General features: G+C 31.0%; 1 protein-coding gene across 1 annotated transcript in view; it reads right to left on the bottom strand.

The window, feature by feature from the left end:
* The window catches only part of LOC129916479 (RAC serine/threonine-protein kinase), a 101,365-nt gene that overhangs the window by 37,735 nt on the left and 36,861 nt on the right, over nt 1-26,769 (bottom strand). The window contains exons 2-3 of the mRNA XM_055996469.1: nt 26,159-26,663; nt 7,317-7,482 (exon numbers count right to left, since the gene is read on the bottom strand). Coding sequence (XP_055852444.1) covers nt 7,317-7,482; nt 26,159-26,493 — 501 coding nt within the window. The 5' untranslated portion in view covers nt 26,494-26,663. The remainder of the gene's footprint in view (nt 1-7,316; nt 7,483-26,158; nt 26,664-26,769) is intronic.

The raw sequence follows: 26,769 nt of genomic DNA, 5'->3' as shown, positions 1-26,769 counted from the left end.
TTGCATTGCATTGTTTTGATTCTGAATGATAATGTATCTTAAAACCTTCATGCAAAATTTGGTTCCGCTACCATAACTTTTAAGGGTTTTTCGGTAGTAAGTTAGCAACTGTTATAATAATATGTTAAAATAATATGGGTTGACAGATGAAAAACAGGTATAACTTTTTTCAGAGACGTCAGATTGTCTTGATTTTAGATTTTTTGAAATCAGCATTAAAAAATACCTTGAAATCATGTATCATATGTGTATATAATACCATAGCCTATTTTTGCTAATTTTGAAAATCTCCATTTCGCGATTTGACCTTGAAATCGCGAAAAGCGGACATGAGATTTTTCTAGACTTTTGAGATATGTTATAGAATGGCAAAAGGAAGATATTGAGCAAAAAAAATTTCTACTAACATTCATTCCGAGATTTACCCCTTTTTTCTCCTTATTTTACTGTATTATATGCATGAATTGTAGAACTCGTTAAAAGCTACAAAAAAGCTCCTTTCTCGGTCATTTTGCATTTCTAAGCCGTTTTTTCCGACATAATGACAGGCCTAATCAGTTATTTAATATTAAACAACCTTCTCGTTTGAATTTTGAAGTTTTAAAACTTGTTTAAATTTACCGAGTATTGAGGTTAAAATAATGATTTTGCAATTTTTAGAAAATGTCTCATTTCTTTTTTAAGTTATGTTCATTGCATCAAGCAAGATGTAACCTGTAAGATGCTGTTCAGGCTAGAAATTAATCGGAGAAGTCTCCCACCATTCCTTCTTGGTAAGCGAAGTTTTTATCCTGCGATTTCATTTATTTATTATTTTTTTTATTTCCATACTACAAATTTCATTCTTCGTTCGTGCTTTTGAAAGTATATTGTTGTCGATTTGCATACATAAAAAATATTCTTTTCACTTCAGTTGCTCACCAGGATTAAAAAAAAAACAAACTCGTAATAAAATAACGCAACAAATTGTCATAAAAAATGATGATACAAAGTCTGTTCACTGACGCTGTGCTGGACTGTTCTAGGCAGAAAAGTACAGCTTTTTGCTGTTCATTGAGATTTTTTCTGTGCTGAACTGTTCTAGTTTCCTGTTCATTGACAAAACTAGAACAGTTTAGAACAGGATTTTCTGTTCTTGCTTTTGAGTCAGATCAGGTTAGAACAGATGCGTGAGAAGTGTCAAAAGTAAAGCTGTCATTTTTTGTTTTTGTTTTGATTTAATTGTGCGAATATTTCTCGGGTGCTCGTGGTTCTTCTAACTAAAAACAATTTTTAATTATATTTTCCGCAGTAAAAACTCAAAAAATAGATAAAACTATAACGAGAACCGATAAGCAAAAAACTCATATAATTTACAATTTGTTTTTTTATTTTTTATTTTGACAACTGACGTTTAAATGGCTGTTCTAACTTGATCTGACGTTTCTCACGAAACTGTGCTGTCCTGTCCTGTTCTGATCTAGAAAAATCCTCGCTGAACAGACTTACAGTGTCTTCTATTTCTCGGTCGCAACAACCGCTACTTTTCCCTGAATTTGCTCTGCGGTTTTTATGCTGCACATTTGGATGGATTGCATTGAGTAGACGAAAAAAGGTTGCTGATGTGTTTGTTGTTGTTTTGTTTTCCTTGTCGCAACTATGGCGTCAAGAACGAAGATAGAAAAAGGGTTACCCACATTTTTTTGAATTTGGTGTTTATAAGTTAAATACGAGACAAGAGTGTGGTGTTTAGGTTTTATTGCTGTTCTCGTCTCGGTTCGAGGTGCAGCTGGTGGTCAATGAGAAACAATTTCCACGCGCTGCTGCCAGTTACCGCTATTTATAGCACCGAACATTGTTCTGCAGTTGTGCTCAAGTATGAATTATCCTGTTTAGGATATTAGTTAGTGAAAATTTCTTTCTCAATTATATTTGCCACGGTAGGACATGTTTTTGATGATTTTTTTTTTGTTTGCTTTTAACATCAATTTAAGGAGCTAAGCTTTATTCATTTTTCAGTTCAGAGCTCAGTCTGTGAATGTTATTTCAAGTGTTCGGTCGTGTCGTGGTCTCTTTTTTTGTCAATATATTTTCATATATTAGTCAAAGTAAAATGAATAATAATATAAAAGTTATAGTTAGTTCAATAATGAAAATACACCCGAGAAATAACATAGTGTAGGCTGTTCGTATGGTCGAATAATGCATAAAAATATTTTTGTTATATTTTTGGAACCCTCCATTTTTTTTTTATTTACAAAAAACCATTTTTACAGACTTTACGATGTAATCTATCAATATTTCAGTCATTTTTTAATAACTCTCAATATGTTATATGTTTTTGGAAAGAGGATTTCCAGACCTTTTGAATGATGTATAGAAGTCTATTGTTTAAACAAATTAAGTGTAGGTTTTTATCCCACAAATCTTGAAAAAGTGATTTTTTTCACAATTTTTTCAACTTTACCCAATTTTTTTTGCAAAATAAAACAAACAAAAAAATAAAGTAAGGTTATATTCTGAAAGAATATACATTTAGGCACAAATTGGCGTATTTTTTTTATTGAATTTGACCAAAACTGCGGAATCTATGCTATATTTTCGTAAATAGAAAATGTGGTTTTTCATGATGTGAATTGCAAGGTGCACAATAGGGTGTTCGTTATTTTAAAATAATAACAATTTCTATGCTCCTATGATCTTATATGGTTGGAAATAAACTAAAAAAAATATTCCCCAAGTTTCAAGTCTCTAAGTTTCTTATGGGAATAACATGAGGTTTCTTGGACCTTGTTCCATCAATTTTAAATTCCAGCCAAACCATTCGTTCAAAAAATTTAAAACTTTAAAAATTTAAAAATGTATGTTTTTTAATTTTTTGCACAAATCCTCTTTCCAAAAACATATAACATATTGAGAGTTGTTAGAAAAATGACTGAAATATTGATAGATTACATCGTAAAGTCTGTAAAAATGGTTTTTTGTAAATAAAAAAAAATGGAGGGTTCCAAAAATATAACAAAAATATTTTTATGCATTATTCGACCATACGAACAGCCAACACTATGTTATTTCTCGGGTGTATTTTTTTTTTTTTATTTTGTAGTACAGTGTAATTGTTTTGAACAAAAAAAAAAGAGTTCGTTTGCTGCAGTTCAAAGAAGTTACCATTGACGACTACTTACAAGAATTCCCAGCTTTCAAACAATAAACCGGCTATCTCTTGGTAAGATATTTTTTTACTTTTCAATTAACGGAATTGTTTTACTCCTATATTTATATTGTATTTTTTCAATCTTTTTTAATTTTCTCTCTTTCCTGACAACACCAATGGACTTAAAAATTGGTTTAACACATCTAAAAATCAGCTGCTAACCATTATGGAAAGGAAAAATTTATGGAAAACTTGCTGTCTTTGGAAAAATGTAAGTAAAATAACATGATTTTGTTTTAATCATAGTTTTTACATTTTATAAATTAGTTATGACAAAAAAAAATATTTTTATAATCATTAATGCATTTCGGCACCTAAGGAAAAAGATATTTTTCATCTTTATTAAAATATTTATTTCCCTTCCAGATTCATAGGATGATAGCAACCTTGCCGCTCTACTTTTGATTCCTTCACTTCTCACCGTAACAACACTTCGACTGAGGGTCCAACAAAAATGTTGGAGACCATCAAAGGTGGAAGTTCGTGAAGCATTCATATTTGATCTTCTAACGGACGCAGATGTTATTGTGACGATCTCATCAAGTTTTAAAAAAACTAGAAGATTTTTATCTCACCTTGCAGCTTCTAATAATCGCGACCGGTGAGTCATTAAGCATTTATTAAGGTTATTATGTAGGTACAAACAACAAAAAAAAATTTTTGTTAAGTCACTTTATTTTAAAGATAATTTTGAATAATTAGTTTGTTTTAATTAAAGTAAATGAACCATTTAACTATCAATGAAATATATTTATTCTAAGCATATATATGATTGAAAATAATTCATTTATTTGATCATTTATTGAGAATATTTTGGACGCAAAGATTCGTTATTACAACCGAGTAGTGGGTTACTCTAACCGAACAAAATTGGCTTCTTCAACCGAGTAAGTATGTAAATCCGAAAAAGATTATTGGCTATTTAACCGAATAGATTGGCTACTCCAACCGAGTAGATAGGCTACACTAACCGAGTAGGTTGGCTAATTGAACCGACTAGATTGGTTACTCTAACCGAGCAACGGGTTAGTCTAACCGAGTAGATAGGCTACTCTAACCCAGTAAATGGGCTACTTTAATCAAAAAAAGAAGATAAGAACCTAGTTGATGGGCGTTTTCAACCAATAAGATAGTTTAAAGTGATAGAGTAAATAGGTTATTCTGTTTTAGAACTACAGTCAAACTTCTTTATAACGAAATTCTTTATAACGTAATTTTCTCTATAGCGAATTTCATTTCGTTCCCCTTCCCCTTCCCCTTAAAAAACATTCCATACGAATTAGTTTCTTTATAACGAAGTTCCCTATAACGAAATTCTCTTTATAAAGAACTAATTTTTTTTGACCCAAGAGCAAATTCGTTTCTTTATAACGAAATGTTAATTTTCAAATTTGAAAAAAAGCTCACTAGATTTGTATACCGAGTTTTAAAAGGGAACTCCCCGTTTTGGCAAGAATTTTCTTAAAGTTATTGTATGTATGTATGTTTGGATGCATGAAAAAGGGTACATGTGTTTTAGAAATTGTACGCATATAGACAGGTGAATCGTTCGTTTGAGTTTACATTTTAAGTTAGCCAATCACAAGGCTATGAGAGAATATTGAGATAAATTAAAAGTGGAGAAAAGAAAAGTATGTGGCTGAAAAATTTGATGTGTCGTTTAGTACACTATCAACAATGTTAAAGAATTAACTAAAAATTTTAAAGTTATGATTCATGTGCATGTTCAATTTCAAAGTTGATATGTTTTAACTAAAAAATATAAATGAATAAATTTCCTTAAGATGAGTTCTTTTTTGTACCATATTATTTTAAAAGAACACATGCAGTATTAAAAAATAAATTTTCTATATAACGAATTTTTTATAAAACTTCTTTATAACGAAGCAATTTTTTGTTCCCTTGAAGGTTCGTTATAAAGAAGTTTGACTGTATATTGATTTAAAAATTAGAATCAAATGTACAATTTTTCCTTCCGGAAATGGTATAATTAATTACTGTAAGTGTTGCCGTTGTTTTTTAATAATTTTTTTTTTATTTTGATAATTTTTTTTTAGAAAAATTCCCCTCCCACCTAAACTGGGGGAGATAGACCCCCTCCCAAAGAAAAAAATGTTTGTATTGAGCTCCTCTACAAAAACCCGTTATCAAATCCTTTCGCCCAAGTTATCCTACTACGTGCCGAAACAACATTTTTGTTCTATACCTAAAAGTACGAATTTCTGTATCTGGGTTGAAATCGAAAAAATTTTTTTTCTGAGCCAGTTTTGAAGTGATTTTCATAAAAAATACCTCGATTGATTGAGAAATAGATATAGTTTCAGAATATATTTTTTAAATAGCATGTTGTTTTGAAAACATATATGTACTTTAAATTGATGCCGAAGTTGGGCAAATGACGAAAAAAATGGAATTTTTGAACTTTGACAGCTTATAAGTGGTTTAACCGAGTTACATGTTTTATACATCGTTGAAAAGGTATATTTATCTTCTATCAGAAATTCGCATCCAAACTATGCCCACTGATTTCAATAGTTTTCTTATGGTTTCTATGCATTGCGACTTGGATGCGAATATCTTCTAAACGGTTAAAGCAACCAATTTGAGGCCAAGGACTTTTTTGTAGAACATTTAAGCCCTTACAATAATCCATCTTACTAATTTAATAATAATGACTTTTCAGTGAATTAGAAAATTTTGAAAAGTAAAAAAAACTTTGACCTCGAATATCTTTCAAATGGTTAGATAAATAAAAAAAGGTAATAAGACCTTTTTTGTGGAGCAATCTGTTTTCTACAAGAATATGTCATGCGCGTTTGATTATTATAATTTTTCAATTTGTTACAAAATTAAGAACAAAAAACGAATTTTTAAAGATTTTCTCGATTTTTGGACCTCAAATATCTACTAAACGGTTAGATAATTCAAAAAAGTGTATTTAACCTTTTTTGTAGAGCGTTCAATTTTCTACAAGAATATGTAAAAAAGTTGGCTAAAAATTCAATTAATAAAAAAAAATATTTTTTTTAGTAGAAGCTTGATGTAAAAATGGAAAATTGAAAAGCGGAGGACCTTCCCATTAAGATAAAGAGCTCATATTTGGTGAGTATATTCTAGAGGTCTCTAGCAATCGAGTTTTCGAAGTACCAAATCAAAAAAATGAATTTCCATTTTTTTGACCCACCCTAGTATACAGTGTACACCTTTTTTGCACGCAGTGAGGGAAAATTAAGTCAAACTTGTACGAACGCGCACTTTTCTTGATTAGGCGTTTTTCTTTTTTAGTTCAGAAGAAAGCTCTGAACAATGTTTGAACATTCTCAGCAAGCTCTGAACATTCTCTGAACTGAACGTGTTCTGAGCGCTCTGAATTATTATTGAAACAGATTTAAGAACCAACTGTCACCAAATGACATTTGTCAATTCATAGGTATGAAACCCAACAAAGGAAAAAGAAAATATGTTTTAATCATTAAAAATAACATACATAAGCCCTGTTCCTTTGGGAGGTGGTAAACTGCTACTAGTAGTTTACTAGCGATTTTCAATGGAACGCACTTTCAACAAATCGTATTTACTCGGGAAGAAGAACATGAGTAGATGATAGTTCTACTTTAACCAAATCATCTACTATTAGTAGACTACCACCTCCAATGGAACAGGGCTATAGTTTCAATTAATTTATTATTAAAACTTACTAACTGCGCCGGACCGACAGCTTCAGCTGCCATTTTAATTTCGACTGTGCATTTATTTTTTTCATTGACCTAAAGCTCGTAGTTCGGGCTCTGAACAAGCTCTGAACGATTTCTGAACAAAAAAGATACACGAATTTTGAGGCTCTGAACCATTGACATACTATACAAGAACAGCTAGTCGTGTGAGTACTGCCTATATGTATAACTTGCGCTTGCGAACCCTCGACACACGATTTTGTTTTTTGACAGTTCAGACTTTGTTCAAAACTAAAAAAGAAAAACCCCTATTGTGAATGTATCTAGTATAAAATCTGAGGGTGGGAAGGAGGGAATGTTAAAAATGAAAGAGGTACAGAGAGATATATAATTAATCGCTGCTCCAAATATTCCTTGATTTCAAGCAGAGCACAAAAAAAAACACTTACAACTTTTTTTTTCCCACTTATTTTTCCTGTAGATGTGCCTTGAACAGAAAATTTCTCTGACAATTCTACTTCGGCTATGGAAGCCATATCAACATCTGTCATATCTTCAGAAGTAGATGGAGACATCGCAGTTTCACCCATTTCACTCAAGCGACTAGCCACCGTTCTGTAAAAAAAAAACTTTTAATAGTGAGTAAATATTTTGTTTCTTTATGTGTAAAGGTTTATAATAGAGTTACAAGAATCAAGAAAATAAAGTTTTTCGTCAAAAAGCCTGCCGTTCATAGTGGTATAAATTTGAAATGCCTTTCAAAAAATTTCATAAGACAACAAAAAAAAAAAAGAAAAACAAAAACATCTGTTAATAAAACTCCTTCATATGAACTTAGCGAAGCACACCCCCTGGATCGAATGGATATTTTGTTGCTAATTAGTTACGGCAATTTTAATTTTGTTTCTATGTTAGTTTTGGAGTTATTGAAATTTTTCGCTCAGTTGGTGTGAACTAAGCGAAGCTTCCCCCTGGATCGAGTCCAAACTAAGTCCATATTTTGTTTCTACCAGCCAGGGAAATCAACCACGATTGATCTTCAGGAATTAACAATGCTGATTGATAAATCCATTAACAACAAAGAGACTGCGATAGGTTGCTTTCTGGACATTGAGGGTGCTTTCGATAACACTGATTATGCACAAATACAACGCTGCATTCTCAGCACAGGGGTAGATCCTACCACATGCAGATGGATTCAACATATGCTTAGTCACAGGAAAATTAATGCCATACTGGGCAATGACGATCAGAATCACAGCTTAAGGCGGGGTTCTCTCCCCACTTCTGTGGTGCATTGTAGTTAATGAACTGATTGTCATCCTTAGCAATGCCCAGGGCTATGCTGACGACATTGTGATTCTTATTAAAGGAAAATTCGAAGACACGATCTCGAATCTTCTACAAAGAGCACTCAATCTAGTCGCAAAATGGTGCTTAAAAGTTGGACTTAACGTCAACCCTAAAGTACCATAGTCGCCTTCACCAGAAAAAGAAACAAATACAAACTCATAAAGCCTACTCTCTTCGCTCATCGATCGAATCCAAACTAGGTCTTCTATATGCTATTGCTAATTAGTTACGGCAATTTTGATTTTTTTGCTCCAGTAGTTTTTGTGTTTTGGTTATTTCTCTCAGTTTAAATGAACTTAGCGAATCTAAAATTAGTTTATATTTTGTTGCTATTTTGTTCCTGGATAGTAACGTCAATTTAGATTTTGTTGCTCCGATAGTTTTTGTTTTTGTTTTTGTATTTTTATTGTTTCGCTTAGTTATGTCAACTTAGCGAATTCAATCTAGGTTTATATTTTTTGTTACTATTTTGTTGCAAATTAGGTGCGAAATTTTAAAATTTGTTGCTCTATTATTTTTGCAATTTGATTCGTTTCGCTAGGTTTATATAAACTAATTCTGGAGAACAGTAGAGTAACTAAAGCTCAAAAAATGGCAATATTAGGGAACCCGGCCGAACAGCTTAGATTTTGATGATCTTTTGACGTGATAACGTCTTATAAATCGATGAACCATGGCAGCCACCACAAAAAAGTGACGCCATTTTCTAACGTTACACTCTCGCACTTTCGCAGTGCGGCAAAAAATTTCAATTCAAAATTAAAAATAACTTATTAGAGATACAAAAATCTTCTATATCTTATTTGAAAGATATTAACCTAATGCTTAATCCAAATGAAGGATTTTTAAAAATTCCGTCATTTAATAGGGTAAACAGGGGTAAAACGGAAAGATGAAATTTGGACTAAAATCTAAGCGCGAAGTTGTAGAGAATTGATTTGTTTTGCTATAGATAGATGAGAATAATATAAGAATAACTGCATTTAAGGAAAAATTCTAAAAAAAAATTTAAACTAAGCTATAACGTTTTGTTTGAACGTTGTACACGTGTAGGGGCTATGACAAAATGATGATTTTGGTTAAAGGAATTTTTTTTTTGACAATTCTAAAGATGCGAGGTGAAAGATGAGGGAAAAATAACTAAGGTGTCTGATACGGATTTTTTTCCAACACTCTGCGTTTCGAAATATGAATTTTTGAAAAACACCTTGTTTTTTAGGGGTATTTTTGGGTAATTTTTGATTTTTACCTTTTTTTTGAGCGTTCAAAAAATCTCAAACTTATAAAACAAACTTATGCATACATGTGCAAAAACTTGGAATCATTTAGTGAGTTTTGACTGAATAACGGAAGAAACAAGTTTTTAAAAAACACGTTTTTTGACCGTTTTTAACCGATTTTCATCGTTTTTTATTTTTATCTTTAAAAGATACAGGAATAAAGTTATGGAGTAATGATAGACCATGACTACGACTATATGTGTGCGAAGTTGCAATCATTTTCGTAAACACAATTTTGAGATAACGGTAAAATAAAATTTTAGAATTCAACAGGTTATAACTTTTGACCAAGAGCAGATAGAAATTGTATAAAACTTTTATGAGCATCCTGATACAATTACCTTTCATTTGGTATATCACACATAACGGTAGACTAACTACAAGCTACACAATGTTAAATCAAGAAACTTGCGAAAAACCTCAAAACACCAGTGGAGATCTGTTGCCCCCCTAACAGCCACCAGCGTGGGAAGTACCGTAATCTTAGTCTGGAAATTCGACATGGTTGACTTTAAAAAATTCTAACTTCTCTTGTAGGCATCTTTGAAATGAGATTGATACGTCATATGAAAGGTGAAATAATAAGCTTGGTATATACTTTTTATAGGTTGTCAAACAAAAAAATTGATTCCATAGCGTGAGAACATAAAAATAAATGTTTTTTTTACTTTTTTTAATGAAATTTGATCGAGTTAAAAACATTCTATACTCTGTCCGATAAAAATTGGCAGTACAGGGAAGATAGGGCATTTGCATCTCACTCTGCTTCACGCCTTCTGGATATGTCTATCACATAAAAAAGCTCTCACAGCGATGCCGTATTATTCGAAAAAAATGTTTCGAAAAGGTACCAGCGTTACCATTTTATCGGTAAAATTTCACAAAAACGAAAAAAAAAATTAATTTTTCGTTTAAAACCAAAATAACAAAACAAAAAATTCACTCATTTAAAACACAGCCCGACCCCAAGCAAGGGTAAACTATTTTTCCTGTTGAAATGTTAAAATGCATGTCAAAATGTTGACATTAACTGTTTTCCTTCATACATAAAATAAAAAACAAACAGCCACCAACACCACGACAACACATAATGCTTTTTTTTCATTTTAAAAGCTTGAAAAAGCATTAATCCTGAAAGCTCTTTCAGAAAAATAATAGAAAAAGGAGTAGTTTATGAAGGAAGTTTACCAATGGTAACTTTTATGTGTTGTAAATACTTTTAATAAAAAAGTTTTATCATTGAGTTTCATTCTGCCACAGATCGTGTGGCAGATCGGTCATAGGAGGGTGTACTTCGCTTAGTAAAGAAATTACAACAACAATGCCATGGCGCGTCTGTGGTTTTCTTGTGTGTTTCAGGGGCATATTTTTCGTGAATTGCTTTTTGGCAGTCGTTAGGTCCCACTGATTTTGAAAAAGCTCTCCCATAAGGCCTGTACTGCCAATTTTTATCGGACAGAGTATAGCTCTTTTTGTAGATGTCTCATAGACGTGATCGATATATATATATGAGCTTAGACAATAAGCTTTCAGATGGTATAAAATTTTGTATAGGTTGTTAGGGAAAAAAATGGAATTAATGACGTGAGAAGATAAAAATTCATGTTTTCTTTGCTTTTTTTGATGAAAATGATTGTTTTCAATAAATTATTTTTATACTTTTTGCGCATTGTAAAAATTGAAAAATGGTTTAATTCTTAAGAAGAAATACTTGGCTTTTAAAATGCATATTTTTTTTGTAAGCTTTTAAAATACAAAATTTAATATAATGAGAAAATAAAAAATGTAATTTTTTTTAGCTTTTTCTTGTAAATTATAATTGTTTGAAAAAAGTAAATGTTTCAATTGACTCATTTTAAACAAAAGCACACAACCTGTTTTCTGACGACGTTATCACGTAAAATCATCGTCCGTAAACCGGCTTTACAGACAAGCTCTTTTTTTTAAACGTCAGTTATTAAAAATACTTTAAAGTCCATAGATTAAAAATTGCCGGTGTTGCCGTTTTGATTTTTTAAATTTAATTGAAATTTTCAAAAATTTTGCTTAAAGGAGAATGGGCAAATTTGTATGGAACGTGGACGTTACGCGGCCAGCAAAAGTTGTATCCCTATGATGTACTTCACAAAGGTTTAAAATGGAATTTTTTCATTTAACACTTTTTATAAATTGTCTCAATGTTGTAACTTTAATGCGTATTTAAAGTGCAAAATATGATACTCCGTCATTTTCCCTGAGTATGAAGACCTTTAACTTGAATATTCAACCACTAGAACCCAAACTATAAGCTTTGTAAAACAACAATTTCAAGAATTTTATTGTTCAATTTTTTGTTTGTTTGAATTTTTTGAAAACTCTCGAACAAAATCTTGAAGTGGTTGACTTGAAAATCCAATATTATGGTTTCTATTGGTCGGATTTTCAAGATTAACGTCTTCAGGATCAGGGAAAATGACAGAGTATCATTGTTTGTATTCGAAATAAAAAAAAAAAATATATATATATATATATATATATATATATATATATATATATATATATAAATAACACTGGTCAACAAAATTTAACTTTTTTTTTGCCACAAGAACCCAAATATACTTTTCTAGTAGTTTTTGGGGTGCTGAATCCGAATCTGAAGTCAGAAAAATTTGATTGGCCTTCGTTTTTGAAATATTACCGTTAAAAATGTCAAAAAACGTAATTTTGGCTGTTTTCGAGGTTCTGTTTTTATGTGGGGTAATTCATTATAAACAAATTTGTAATGGTTATTATAAGAACAGATATTCTTCTTTCAAAAACTGTTTAAATTTTCCCCATATCTCTTTTATTGCTCGAGATATCTTTAGCTTCATTTAATAAGTCAAAGAGAAACTAAACTTAATCTAAAGTTTAAGTCACTGGTCACAGAATTTTTGCCACAAGAACCAAAATATACTTTTCTGAAGGCTTTTGAGTTGCTGAACTCAAATCCGCAATCGGAAAAATTCTATTAGCCTCCGTTCTTGAAATATAACCGTTATAAAAAAACCCTTTTTTTGCACTTTATAACGGTAATATTTTAAGAACGAAGGCTAATAGAATTTTTCTGATTGTGGATTCGAGTTCGGCAACCCAAAAACCTTCAGAAAAGTATATTTTGATTCTTGTGGCAAAAAAAGTGTAATTTGGTTGGCCAGTGTTGTTTCTGAATCAAAGACCGCTAATTAAATTTTAAATATCTCGGGCAATAAAAGAGATATCGGAAAGATTTAAACATTTTTTGAATGAATAAAACTAGCTCTTATTGGCACCGTTACAAATTTATTCACAATTAATTACTCCACATAAAAACATAACCTCGAAAACAGCCAAAATTACGTTTTTTGACATTTTCTAACGGTAATATTTCAAAAACGAAGGCCAATCAAATTTTTCTGACTTCAGATTCGGATTCAGCACCCCGAAAACTACTAGAAAAGTATATTTTGGTTCTTGTGGCAAAAACCTTGTTGACCAGTGTAATTTTACTAGGTTATAGTTCTTTCATTTGAAACCAATTTTATTAATGGCCGCTCAACATCCCAAATGCTCATTCTCCTTTCATAAATTAATTGATGCCAAAAGATTGTCTAAGAAATTTAAGAAAAACAAATATACGGGAGTGAGGGACAATCTTCCATCGTTTAAGCGATAGATGCAATTTTCTTATTCAAACACAAAAAAAAATATTTGAACACAATATTAAAACATACATTTTTAAAAAGCTAGAAGCTTATTCTTATTTGTAAAATTAAAATTAATTAAATTGAATAAAGGGCTTGTGAAAGAATGGTAATTGAACTCAGATTTAAAAAAAAAAATTATTGAAAGAAGTTTAACATATCGTTTTTAAAACTTTTTCGTAATATACAATACATTTATTTTTTAAATTTTGTTGGCCACATTTATTATGATTTGAAATTATAAAGGGAAATGTCAATATGTATTACGGTTAATGAAAAAAATTAAATAGTATTTCATTTTCGAAGAACTTTTTTTAATAGAAGTTTGAAAAAAATGTAACTTATTTTTTTTTTAAAGTTCAACATTTAAATATAAAGTTATTTTTTATTCATTCAATAGCCCTTATTGTTGAAAGTTAAATAGCAAAAGTTTAAAGTTCTTATTTGGTTAGACGCACCCAATTTTCGTTTACACCAATTTCGTTTTTTTGTAGTTGTGTGCAAAAACAACCAAAAAATTGTATTTTTTAGAATGGTTATTTAGTTCTTAATAGAAAAACAAAAAGAAATAGTGGGTGTGTGGAAGTTAACGGTAATTTTTACTCATTCTTGTCACTGATGTAAGAAAAAGCGGTTTTTTTAGGTTCACATGATTAGACGCGCACCTTTTTGTCAGTTCATAGCCGAATAGCGCTTATAGCAAGCACCGTCTTGCGACCATTTGCCAACACAAAAAAGGGTTATCCGGCTCATCACTTAGTGCAGTGTTAGTAGTTAGTAAGTAAGCAAATAATAGCTACAAAAAACGACAACTAAGAAAAAAACATTGAATTCAATATTAAAAACATTAAAGAAATACAAACAAAATAATTACTTGAGCACAAAAAAGACATAAAAATAAACACAAACATTTATGAGCGTGTGACACTGGTTTTTAAGACAGTTTTTAATTTATTTTTACTAAAGTTTAAATCAAAAAGGTTTAAATTTAAATTTAAAAGTTTGCACATGCGCGTTAAAGGTTCATGCAAGCCATAATTTGTTCGGTGTGGTGGAATATTCATTAAATCGGAGGCTATAAGTACCCCCTCGATAGTTAAAACCAACAGAATTGAGTAAATTTGGTGCATCAATTACGCCTGTGATTAACTGGTGAATGAAGATATGTCATTGTTAACCCTCCTTTGAGCCAAAGTTTGAATCTGAAGGAGATTAATCCGATGTTCATAAGGAGGAAGATTATAAGGATCAGACCATGGCAGTCCTTTTAAGGCGAAACGAATGAAATTATTTTGTACTGATTCCAGCCTTATATTATGGGTCTCGTAAAAAGGAGATGGACTTGCGATGCGTACTCAAGGTGGGGGCGTACTAAACAATTGTAGAGGGAAAGAGTCACATAAGGATCTTGAAATTTTTTTGACCAACGCTTCACAATACCTTGCATAGAGAAGGCCTTATTCACGATGACGTTGATATGGTCGGAAAAATCAAGATTATAACTAAAATTAACCCCTAGGTCTTTAAAGCTCTGAACACGCTGTAATGTGTGTTGGGATATTTTATATTCATACAAACTAGGAGCACGTTTTTTTGAAAAAGTCATTGTCTGACATTTTATTGGATTTAAAACTAAGCTATTCTTACTACACCATATAGAAAAATGATTAATGTCCTCTTGCAGAAGCCTCCGATCATTAACCGATTTGATACTTTTATAAATTTTCATGTCATCTGCAAAAATGAGAATTTCGCTATGGTGAATACATAATGGGGTATCATTTATAGCTAGAATAAAAAGAAGAGGTCCTAAATACTTCCTTGCGGAACACCTGATTTCGCGATGAACGATTTTGAGAGAGCGTCTCTGAACTTCACTTGATAAGATCTATTTTCAAGATAAGAAGAAATCCAATTAACGAAGTCTAAAGGGAAACCTAGAGTTTTTAATTTAAATTTGATAATGTCAAAAGCTTTGGAATACAAGACAGCTTAGATATGGGTCTGTAACAGAGAACCAAACGAGTCGAGTATTGTTTACGAACATCGAGTACTTACTCGAAAAAAACGATCTCGAACAAACAGAATCAACACAACTCAAATATGTTCGAGCTTTCCTGTTTAGGAGTATGATGACTCGTAAGTAATCCTACATTTCAAACGAGTTCAAACGATCATTTTTCTGTTCGAGTAAAATCGAGTAAAATGATCGTGAACAAAATGTTTATGATCAATGTGATCGAAATTACTCGAACTGGAAAGGAAATGTTCATAGTGTTCGAGGGTGGTTTTTCTTTTAGCATTAATAAAAGAGAATCAGTTTGGTACACAAAAGCAAGTTACATTTGTTTTATTTAAATTAATTAATTTGACAAGATAATGAAATGAAGAAAAACATATTAGAATAAAATTAAATTATATACAGAAAAAAAAGAAAAATTAAATTAAACTTAATTGCTAGATACAAAAATTTATATTTATTGATTATAAAAAAAAAATATTTAAATTGGATTTATCTTTAAGTTTGAATTCGCAATCATCAAATTATTTACAGTTTCTGGGTTCAACCTCGATCGTTTTTCTGTAATTATATTTCCAGCCTGTGAAAATGCATTTTCACACCACCATTGAAGAATATCCACGGGGCCTTTCGAATTAAACTGAATGTATCTTTCGATTTCAATATCAATAGAGTTCGCGCTCGTTGTTGTATTTTCATTCATAAAATCCGAGAAAATATAACTGGCCCTGGAACTAGTTGTTGGTTGTTCGTCCAAAATATCTTCAGATGCCGCAGCAGTAGCAGGAACTATTGACTTTATGTAATAATATATTTCAGTCTTTTCAGTTGGGGACAATAATTGCATTTTATTGCACGGGGGATATAAAAATGTCGTACTTTTGAATGACATTTTAATTTCGGGATAAAACAAATTCACTAAATAATGTTTTAATTTATATTTTAAATCACTTAAATTATCTGAATTTTCCAAAATTTCAGTCCACAAATCTGTTGTTTCCGAAAAGTTTTTAATAAAACCGAGTTCTGTTTTGACTATTTCCACTAATTTGTCTTTAATATTTTTTTACATTGTTGCTTATGGTTGTTCCAGTGGGAAGCATGTCTTTCACGTTAACATGTTCTCTATATTTAGCACCGATTTTTATACACTCTTTAACAAATGCCTGCATTCCAGAGCCTTCTACAGTAGAAAACGGTCTAATATCTTCAGTACACAGCTTCACGGACACATCAAAACTGCTTTCTTATCGGCCATCGACACAATCACTTCTTTGTTTATATTTGGCAAGGTTTCTTTAAAACATCTGTGCCTCGAAAGGTTCGTCGTTAATTTTTCATCACTTTTTTGCAAGATCTGCATGCCACAAAATTTTGTATAGTATCACCATTTTGATTTTTTGTTTCGCCAAAAGTCCCCCATACCTTACTTCGGCAGTTTCTTTTGTCGCAAATAGAAAATATATTATTTTTAAGATTTAAGCTAATACTTTGTTCTTCCATTGTTTTTTATAAAACTATTACTTTTTTAAATGAACTCAGAAGATTACTACTTAAATATTGTTCTCGCAAGAAATCAGCTTTTGAACTAAAACATTTCATTCATAACTTTCCCTTTAACCCTTTCATGCTGATTTGTAATTTCCCCAATATACCTACCCGAAAAAATAGTAATTTGTTTTAAAAACATTCATCCCAAATCACATTATTGCATATTTTTTAGGGATATGTTTCTACTACGCACCTACCTGCACAAATTAACTGGGCATTCCCCACTATTTGTATTGTTACCTAACGACTAATTACTTTTTTATTTACTCAGTCACTGAAAATCCCTTTCTAAAACCACAATTGTAAAATTAAAATAACCTGCTTTAATTGCAGTTGTACCGCAAACAACCAACCCTCAAAACCTAAATAAAAAAAAAAATATGTAACAGGTACCTATAGGACGTAGAAATTGGAAGTGCTTGTTTTCATTGTTCAAACTGTTCATGATTTTTCGATCACGTTCGAACACTTCAATCACTTTCGATCATTTCGAGTAAAGCCTAGTGTTTATTAACAGTCGATCTGTTTACGAGTAATTTTTTTCGTGGGTATTGAGGATCGAGTATACTCATGAGTTCAAACAATTTGTATGGCTTTGTTTGTGAGTATTTTTGTTTATGAGTAAGATGATTTACGAGTATAGAGAGAAAACGATCGAGCACGAAAGATCATTTTAAAAAATTTAAATTGTTCGAACAGGTTCGAACATACTCATTTGAATCTCTGGTCTGTAAGTGACTATATTGGATTTATCTCCTTTTTTAAAAACAGGAGTAATAAACGCTTGTTTCAAAATGCTAGGAAATTTACCTAACTTGAGAGATAATTCAAAAATAAGTTTAAGTGGAAGAGATAAAATTGACCTTCAGTTTTTCAAAACTGCTGCAGGAATACCGTCTGGTCCGACAGAATAATCTTCATGTAGTAATGAAAGAAAATGGGATACTTTACAAGTATCAATTTGAATTCATATTATTAAATGTTATTTGTGGGCAATTTTCTAAATAACGGAAGTAATCTACGTCTGTTTTGGCGAGATCTATTGCGCTGATTTGATTAAATTTGCATCAAGAAGTTATTTTTTAATGGTGCTTCTTGGAAAACCTTTGGAATCCAACGCGTCATTTTTCCCTTTTTCTTTAGCGCTCAGAACTTTTTTAACAGATTTTGAATGAAAATAACTAAAAAATAACTTCTTGATGCTTAACCCTCTGTAGGCACACCTCTTTTTTTCGAATTTGGTTTATACTTTTTCATGGCGCTAGAACTTTTTTCGGTCTCACTATTTTATGGAGAATCATACCTCTTTTGGTTTATACTTTTTCATGGCGCTAGAACTTGTTTCGGTCTCACTATTTTATGGAGAATCATGTATGAAATTGATGTAGAAGTCAGTTTGTGAGAAAATTGCATTTATCCCTTAAACGATGGAATATTGGCCCTTTATCCCATATATTTTTTTCCTTAAATTACCTAGAGAATCTTTTGGCATCATTTGTTTTATGAAATTTAAGCAAAAAAATTGTTTTGTTAAAAAAAAATTTAATTTTAGTTTTAAAAAACAATACGGCAACATCGGCAATTTTTAATCTGTAGACTTTAAAGTATTTTTAATTACCTACGGTTGAAAAAAAAAATCGTCAAAATCAGAGCTGTTCGGCCGGGTTCCCTAATAATTTGCTTTAGTTACTCCACTAGAAGTTGCTTCATACTTTTTAGTTTATTTTTCTATAAACCTAATTTACCTACAATGTAAGTAGGTACGAACAATCACAGCCTTTATACAGGGTATCCAAAAGTTAACGTCGAAACGAAAACGGTGGATAGGGTAGGTGATGACAGTTATCAGAAAAATAATAAAAACAAATCGCAGCCATATATTTTGTGAGTTATGGGCATAAGAAAAAAATTGAAAAAATGGTCCATCTGTGACGGTTTTTCATGTGCCGTGACTATAAATCTTAATTTTTCTCATTTTTTTCTTTTGATACGGAACATTGAATAACCCTGCTACCAAATGCATTCAAAAATTTTAACTCAGCTGCATCTGTTTTAAAGCAAATATTACTTTTTTGCCCAACTAAGTACTGAAATTTTTTACATGACTCTAATTCAATGAACCGTAGTGTAAAAAAAATGCACTTCGATGTTTGTGCAAGTTACCTAAAAAGTTTGTGTGTTCAATTCTCTGGTATAACATTGTTGAGAATATTCCATAAATAACCGAGATACATTTTTTTTTCTTAAGAAATCCGTTTTTTTTTTACTTTAAGTAGGTATACCTATGCCGACTTTTCACGAGTCGATATGCCTCACGGCTAAAGTCGACTCGGACTCTAGTATGGGAATTTTCACTTTAGTCGCGTACGGCTTACGTTCACACGACTCGACTGACGCCGAAAAGCTTCGCCGCACGGCGAAAATCGACTCGTTATAAGTCGGCATTACGGTTTCATTATAAAACTGGAAAGAGAAATCATCAATCAAAAAAGTTTCAATTTTGATTTTATTATTATAGCCAAGGAAAATTACTCAAAATATGGGCATGAAATCACATTTTTCAAATTTTTTTTCATGGAATGTGTTTCGCTGGTTGTCCTTATCATAAAAATTAATTTGTATGGCTGATAGGAGCTCCATTGTTGTTCAAATAAACAAAAAATGACAAATGTAAGATTTATTAAATATAAAATATCCTAAAAAATGATATACAAACCAATTACGTGAGTTGATTAAATAAAATTTTATAATTTTCATACTACCCCAACAAACTTCGTCAGATATATGAAAATATTCCATTTTGCTCCTACCTTGCGAGACAAACCCGCACTTTGACCAACTATAAAATTTTATTTAATTAACTCACGGAATTGGTTTTTATATTATTTTTTAGATAATTTTACTGTTAATAAATCTTAGCTTTGTCATTTTTTGTTAAAATTAACAACAATAGAGCTATTCAATAGAAACGATACCAATTTCTTTTCCAAAATCTTCGTGTAGAAGCAGACGTTAGAAATCATCAAACTTCTGTAGATTCTTAAGCTACAATACAAGTTGGGAACGTTTATTGGACAATTTTATCTGATATTATTTTGAGTAACTTCTCTGCATGAACAATCTCAGATTTTTCTGACATATCCTCTGATTGCAACATGAAGAGCTTGAATGGCACCATCTCGTTGCTAAACTCCTAAACTCTGGTTCGATGTCGTTGGAATAATATTCGAATAGATCAGTAGGTAATAATAATGTTTTTTTTTTTAAGAAGAGATTTACAGTTTAAATATTAAGGTTGAAGCACATGGGAAGAAGTAGTTTTTTTAATTTGTTATATAAATATGATGAATTTGGTTTTAAATGTTGTAAAAAGAACTTTTGGTATTTAAACGTGATATATTTTGAGTTAACTGTTTTTCTGGGGTTGATTTTCCATTTTTCCCTAATTAAAAATACCGAAAAAAAAACAGGAAAAAATCCCTCAATCTGGCATCGCTGGGTTGGGCCCTGCAGGATGGGATGGGAGTCATAATTCATTATAAACACATATATAGGTACAATAGCCCTGTTATATTGAAGGTGATAGTTTACTCGTGAGTAGAAATCTAGTACACAACTACACATTCCTATCTCCTCGAGTAGAAGATCATGTGGTAAATATAGTACTAGATCTACTCATGACACCACCTCCAATGGAACGGGTCTAATGTTTAATGATTTGCAAACTTTTTTATTCTTCTTTTTTCTTATTTTTACAAATACAAATGTAATGCTGTTTTTTATTGAAGGTCCAACTTTTTGTTGTTTCGTAGTCAGGGCGAGGGGCCCCTAGCTGAAGTGGGGCCCCTAGGCACTGCAGAGAATACATTCTTCTTGTTCTACAAAAATGCTATTGATGTCAAATATGTAACGTTTTTCACTCCTATTTATAAAAGAAGCCAATATTTTGCATTTTTGAGATCTTGCAACTTATTGAGCAGTTCCATTTCTTCCCATCCAATGATTACCGTACTCTTCATCAGCCAGTTTTAAAATTCGTGTTCTTAGTGGTCTGGAGCGTCATATTGTTCGTAATATGATAGTTGAATCAGTGAAATATCCTGGATTGGATCATATTAGACCTCCATCAGTTAATATTAGCAATAAAATCAAAAAAAAAAAAACGGGCTCTATCAAGCACACAAAATCAAGAAGAACTTTTTAAATAATAGTTGTAACTAGATCTTAAACAGAAATAAACTAAAACTACAAAAATAAATTTCTAATTCTTACCCATTTTTGACTAAAGCAAAAAAAAAAACACATTTTTTAAAGATTTTGCCTGGTGCAAGTTTTCCTAAATATCATAAAATCTATGAGTTTTCTGGCAAACTTGTAAATGACTTTTTTGTTCATTATTGTTTTCTTCGTAAGAATAAATTTATAAAACACCATGTTTATCACACATTCATCGAAGAAAATCGACCCCAAAATCAAAAATTATCATGGGTAAGAAAAAAATAATTCCGTTTGAAAATTAATATCTGAGCAATAAAAAAGATATTAACATTTTTTAAATGCAATTACAAAAAATAGCATTTCTTCTAAAAATCAAGACATTGGGTGATATGCATAAAAAATAGTAAATGCTTTTACTAGAGAATTTTCAAGTATTTACTATTTTTGATATGCATAAAAATCAAGTAAATGCTGAAAATTAAGTATTTACTATCAGTCATAGTAACTACTTTTTTGGATGAACCTTTTCAGTAAATACTTTATTCCGTATGCATAAAAACTAGTTTTTTTCTTTAGGAATTACTAGATTTTTTCAAAGTTACAACGCCAGGCAAGCTCATCGCGCATGCAAAGTGTTGTTGTATTTTTTTCGCGAAAATGAGAGGATACAGGAAATGGATCTCTCGCACGTTCGCAATGTATGGTATCTGGTGTTGCGTGGTAGGTACATATATGGAATAGGATAAACGAGTTTTTTTTTGTATTCTTGTTTTTTTTTTAAACTGGTTTATTTATCTCTTTCATAAATTTACGATCTACTTTCTATTAGAATATTATTACTTTTCAAAACTATGCGTATTTTTCTAAATCTGTAACACTATTTTCTTTTTTCGTTCCATACCACAATGGGTCACCTCCCATACAAAGTGCGGTCAAAAATATAATGACCAATGACCATACACCTGTATTATCATTTTATATGATTTATTATTGCAAAAAAATGCATCAAGTCAGTTTTTTAAAATTTTGGTTATTTTCAAGAAAAATAAAAATAGGTAAAAAAATTTTTTTTTTGAAAATATAAAAAAAAATGGTTAATGCCGGAAATGGACCTGCCTGTCAGTCGAGCACTTTACCCTTACCCTCTAGTTCAGTCTTTTATAAAAATAATAGTGCCAAAAAGGATTTTTTTTAGTTTTACGTTGTAATTTTTTTTTCTCCGTGTATCGTCATTTAAACTCGTATTACTCGAAAAGGGGAAAAAACGACGGTATTCTTCATTTGAGAACTTAAATTGTAGAGGGCACTCGAAGGCAAACAAACTAAATCTCTAATTTAATGAAAATTGAGCTAAATAAAAATGGTTAAAATTGCTTCGCTAACGAGCCCCATTACAATTAGCCTTAATGTTATTTAACAATATAATTTATGTTTTTAGAAAGTATTAACCTTTTCGTTTAATATCCATAACAATTTAATACTGTTCACAATTTTAAACACCCGCTATCACTATCGCAAGTTCACACCTTATAACTGCAGCGATTAAAAAACTGTACCTTTTTTTATATACCGACTTTGAATGGCTATTAAGAAATGAAAAAAAGGGTAACCGTCAAATTTTTTTTTGGTTTTGGTTCGATGGGAGATTAAAGAACGTTGTTTAATCATTGGATTTTAAAAAATTGACATTTAGTTTTTTTATTTTTGACCTATGGCGGGACCCACTGTGCAAACCTTCAAATTAATTTTCAATATTCAGTAATATTATATCTTAAGCAGTCTAACATTTAAATTGTTTTTTGTTTTTTTAGTTATAAGGAATTTGTTATGTTTATCACCTTTCTAAATACCTAAACTATTGAGTATCTTGTACCAACTTTTAATAATGAAATAAAATGTATTGTTTTTATACCAAAACTAATTAAAATCCAAAAAACTATTATTATAATTTCGTACATATGTAAAAACAAAAAATATTTATTTATTTATTTTATCTAACTTAATTGAAGAGAAAAATATACATATATATATGAATAACAATAATATCAATTAATAATATAATATATAAATCTATGTACAAATTCGAAAGAAGAAGTTAAAAACATTCCAATAAATAAACAAATACATATGTACCTAATAGTTTTAAAAAATAAACGTTTTATTTGCCAAAAAAAAATGTTGAAAAAATTTGTTTTTAAACTACTAAAATAAATATCATCACTGAATACTATAACAAAGAAAAAAAAAAGTCGATCAGATTCCTGCGCCTACGAATACTTGCAAAAGTTATATAGAATACCAAGTGATGTAGGTACATAGATGCGCAGAAAGATAGAAAAATTCAACAAATGAAAATGAATATCATACCACTTTTTTCTTCATAAATATACCTACCATGACTCTTGCACATAGAGTAAAACCAACGGAAAACGAAAACACAAGTGAATTCGGTTGCGCAAAGCAAAACCGCAATATACACTTGCAAGGCTTGCAACCCTTTTTTTTGTTATTTCCTTGATGCTGATTTGTTTTTTCTACCTAAATAGACTTTAATTTTATGACTTTGGTTCTCTAGAAAGGGAAAGAGAATGCAAATAAAGATACCGAGAGAGAACTGAGTTGAGATGACGTTGAACGTGAGAGATGTATGGTGAAGAAAGGTCACTAATACACACAAACTCATTTACATGAAGTCTGAGTTCGTCATTCGGGGACACCCACTCTTAATTATTCAATTCGAATTTTGTCGAAAAATGGAAAATGAAAATATTTTTTTTTAATGGAAAATCTCGGAAAATGGGGTGCTTAATTCAAATTAGTCGAGCACTTAATTACTCCATTTGAATTTTGTCAAAACAAAATTTATTTTTTGAGAAAATCAAAATTCAAGGTAGCAGAACACGAATTTGTATGGAATATGACATTTTTTTTTTTTAATCTCGGAAAATTCTTCGGAAAATGGGGTACTTAATTCAAATTAGTCGAGCACTTAATTATTCAATTCGAATTTTGTCGAAAAAAGTGGAGTTTTTTGAAAAAATCCAAATTCAAGTTAGCAGAAAATGAATTTGTATGGAAAATGAAAATATTTTTTTTAATGGAAAATCTCGGAAAATGGAGTACTTAACTTATATTAGTTAAGCACTTAATTATTTGAGACAGTTTGAAAAAAAAAACATTTTTTTCGAAAATCACAGAAAAAAATAATTTTTTTTCAAAAAATTTTTCTACGAGCAGTTTATGGCATTTTCTGGTAATTGCTCCACTATCTTTAAATCAAGTTAGCAGAACATTAATTTTCTCCAAAAGTTGTGGAGCACTTAATTTAATTTTGGGGCACTTAATTAGCACTTAATATAAACTAAAAGATCCAATAACAAAACATATGTTCTGCTGACCTTGCTCTACTAACTTGAGAGACATTATTTTAAGCGGATATCACTTTATTTTACGGTGATGAAATTTAATGTGCGCATCATTTTATTTCAAGGTGACATTTTTTTCCCCGAGTAGCGACAAATATAAAATGGTATGTAAGATGATTTTTTTTTTTTAGTACACTAATAGTACTTTTTAAACCATTTGTCAACTAACCATGGTAATTCCAACAAATTCCATTACTTTTTCTTGTTAGCCCACCCTTAGTTCAAAAATTATTACAAACAACTTTTTTTTAATTATCAACCTCTTAAAAATCAAAATTTGTTTTCATTTTTAAGTATAAATATTGGTTATTCCAATAAATTTCTTTTCTATAGTTTTTCCACTTCGAGGTTTTTATATACACCAAAAATCGTCATTTGTCTACCCTAGGCTACGTTTAGGAGAAATCCAAGCAAATTTTGTATGTATTTAAGTTTTTTGATTTAAGGTATTTTTTTGTGTATAAAGAAGAAAACAAATTATGCAGCTTTGTGCAGTCAAAATTTTAACTCTTCGACCATATAAGTTTCAGTTAGTAAATGGACGAAAAAATTCAGTTGATTTTACAATTCTAAACTAAGAGAGGCACTGTGTTGTATCCGTGTCTTTTGAGCATGTAACAACCTTAACGCAGTTGGTATTGCCATGTTGAAAGGAGAGATCCTGAGAACCCCGTCAAAAAAGCATAATCATACAACGTTCCAACACGAAATAAGAAGAAAGGTAGGCCTAAAAACTCCTGGTACAAGCAAATGCAAAAACACCAGCATTCAGTTGGCCTTAGAAATGGAACAATACAAAACCGGGACGCTTGCCGCAGATTTCTGAGGTCAACCCGACGAACCCCACAGGCAGATCACTAGTGTGAAGCAGATACGTGGGATAGTTATGATCCCCTCGACATCGAGATCATAACAGCGCCGAGAAAAAGGAAGAAGAAGAACAACCTTAACAACCTTAACCCCGAAATCTGGATTGTATACTTACATTAACCTCCCCTACACATCAAAACAAAAAAATCTTGTCCTACTCAAAATGCAAGGTTAATGTAACATTTCAATTATTTGAAAAAAATGAGGTTTCAGTGAATTGGAAAATTTTTAAAAGTAAAAATTGTTTTAAAATTTTTTTTTAACTTTGACCTCGAATATCTTTAGAATGGTTAGATTAATGAAAAAAGTTAACACGACCTTTTTTGTGGAGCAATCTGTTTCCTACAAGAATATGTCCTGCGCGTTTGATTATTATAATTTTTCAATTTGTTACAAAATTAACAACAAAAAAACGAATTTTTAAAGATTTTCTCGATTTTTGGACCTCCAATATCTACTAAACGGTTAGATAATTGAAAAAGTATATAAGGCCTTTTTTGTAGAGCGTTCAATTTTCTACAAGAATATGTAAAAAAATTAGCTAACAAGTCAATTAATAAAAAACTGATTTTTTTTAGAAGAAGCTTGATGTAAAAATGGAAAATTGCGAAGCGGAGGACCTTCCCATTAATATAAAGAGCACATATTTGGTGTGTATATTCTAGAGGTGTCTAGCAATCGATTTTTCGGAGTACAAAATCGAAGAAACGAATTTAAATTTTTTTTACCCACCCTATGGTACATACATAATATGTACATATATGCAGGTATAACTTTTTTATTTCCGATTTATTCAAAAAAAGACTTTCATGTGATTTGAAAACTTCTGTCGAACCACACAGAAACAAGGTTGAAGAAAAAACTACAACTCACCTGATTGCATCCGTCCACTCCTGGCGGTCACTCTCTTTTTCCACATGGAAAGTTCTCTCAATCACAGTGGTCCATTGCAGACCACGTATAATGAACGTGTATGGCTTTGGTCTATCAACTGTCATTATTTGGCATCCTTTTACTGTGAAGTTATTCAATCTTTCTGACGGTGTTGTGTTTTCCGGTTTGTTCCGATAACCCATTAAAGTGCCATCATCTCGTAGGACAAAGTATCGGGCGCGCCATGTTTTAATGTGTTCACCGCGTTTATATAGCCAACCTTCTTTCACAATGGCGGCTTGTGCTGAACCATAAGTCTCAAAAGTCGAAGACATTGTCACTACAATAATTAAGTTAGTACTGTTGATGTTTACAGGCAGTGCAGAAAGCGGTTATGATAAATTGAGCATTCGGGCAGAATTATTGAAACTTCAAATTCATGGATCGTAGTTGCTCAGCGATATTTTTGTTTTGGTTGTTTTCGTTTTTTACAATTTGTATGTTGCTAAAATGAAATATATAAAGAATAAATATAATTTATAAAAAATGAGCATATTGTTATGGACTGAGAGCCAGCGACCATAAGTTGAAGGTATTTGCTTTATTTATAG

This window comes from Episyrphus balteatus, chromosome 3 (genome assembly GCF_945859705.1).
Source record: "Episyrphus balteatus chromosome 3, idEpiBalt1.1, whole genome shotgun sequence".
Lineage (NCBI taxonomy): Eukaryota > Metazoa > Arthropoda > Insecta > Diptera > Syrphidae > Episyrphus > Episyrphus balteatus.
The sequence above is the reverse complement of the archived record's forward strand: the minus strand, read 5'-3'. Positions and strand labels throughout refer to the sequence as shown.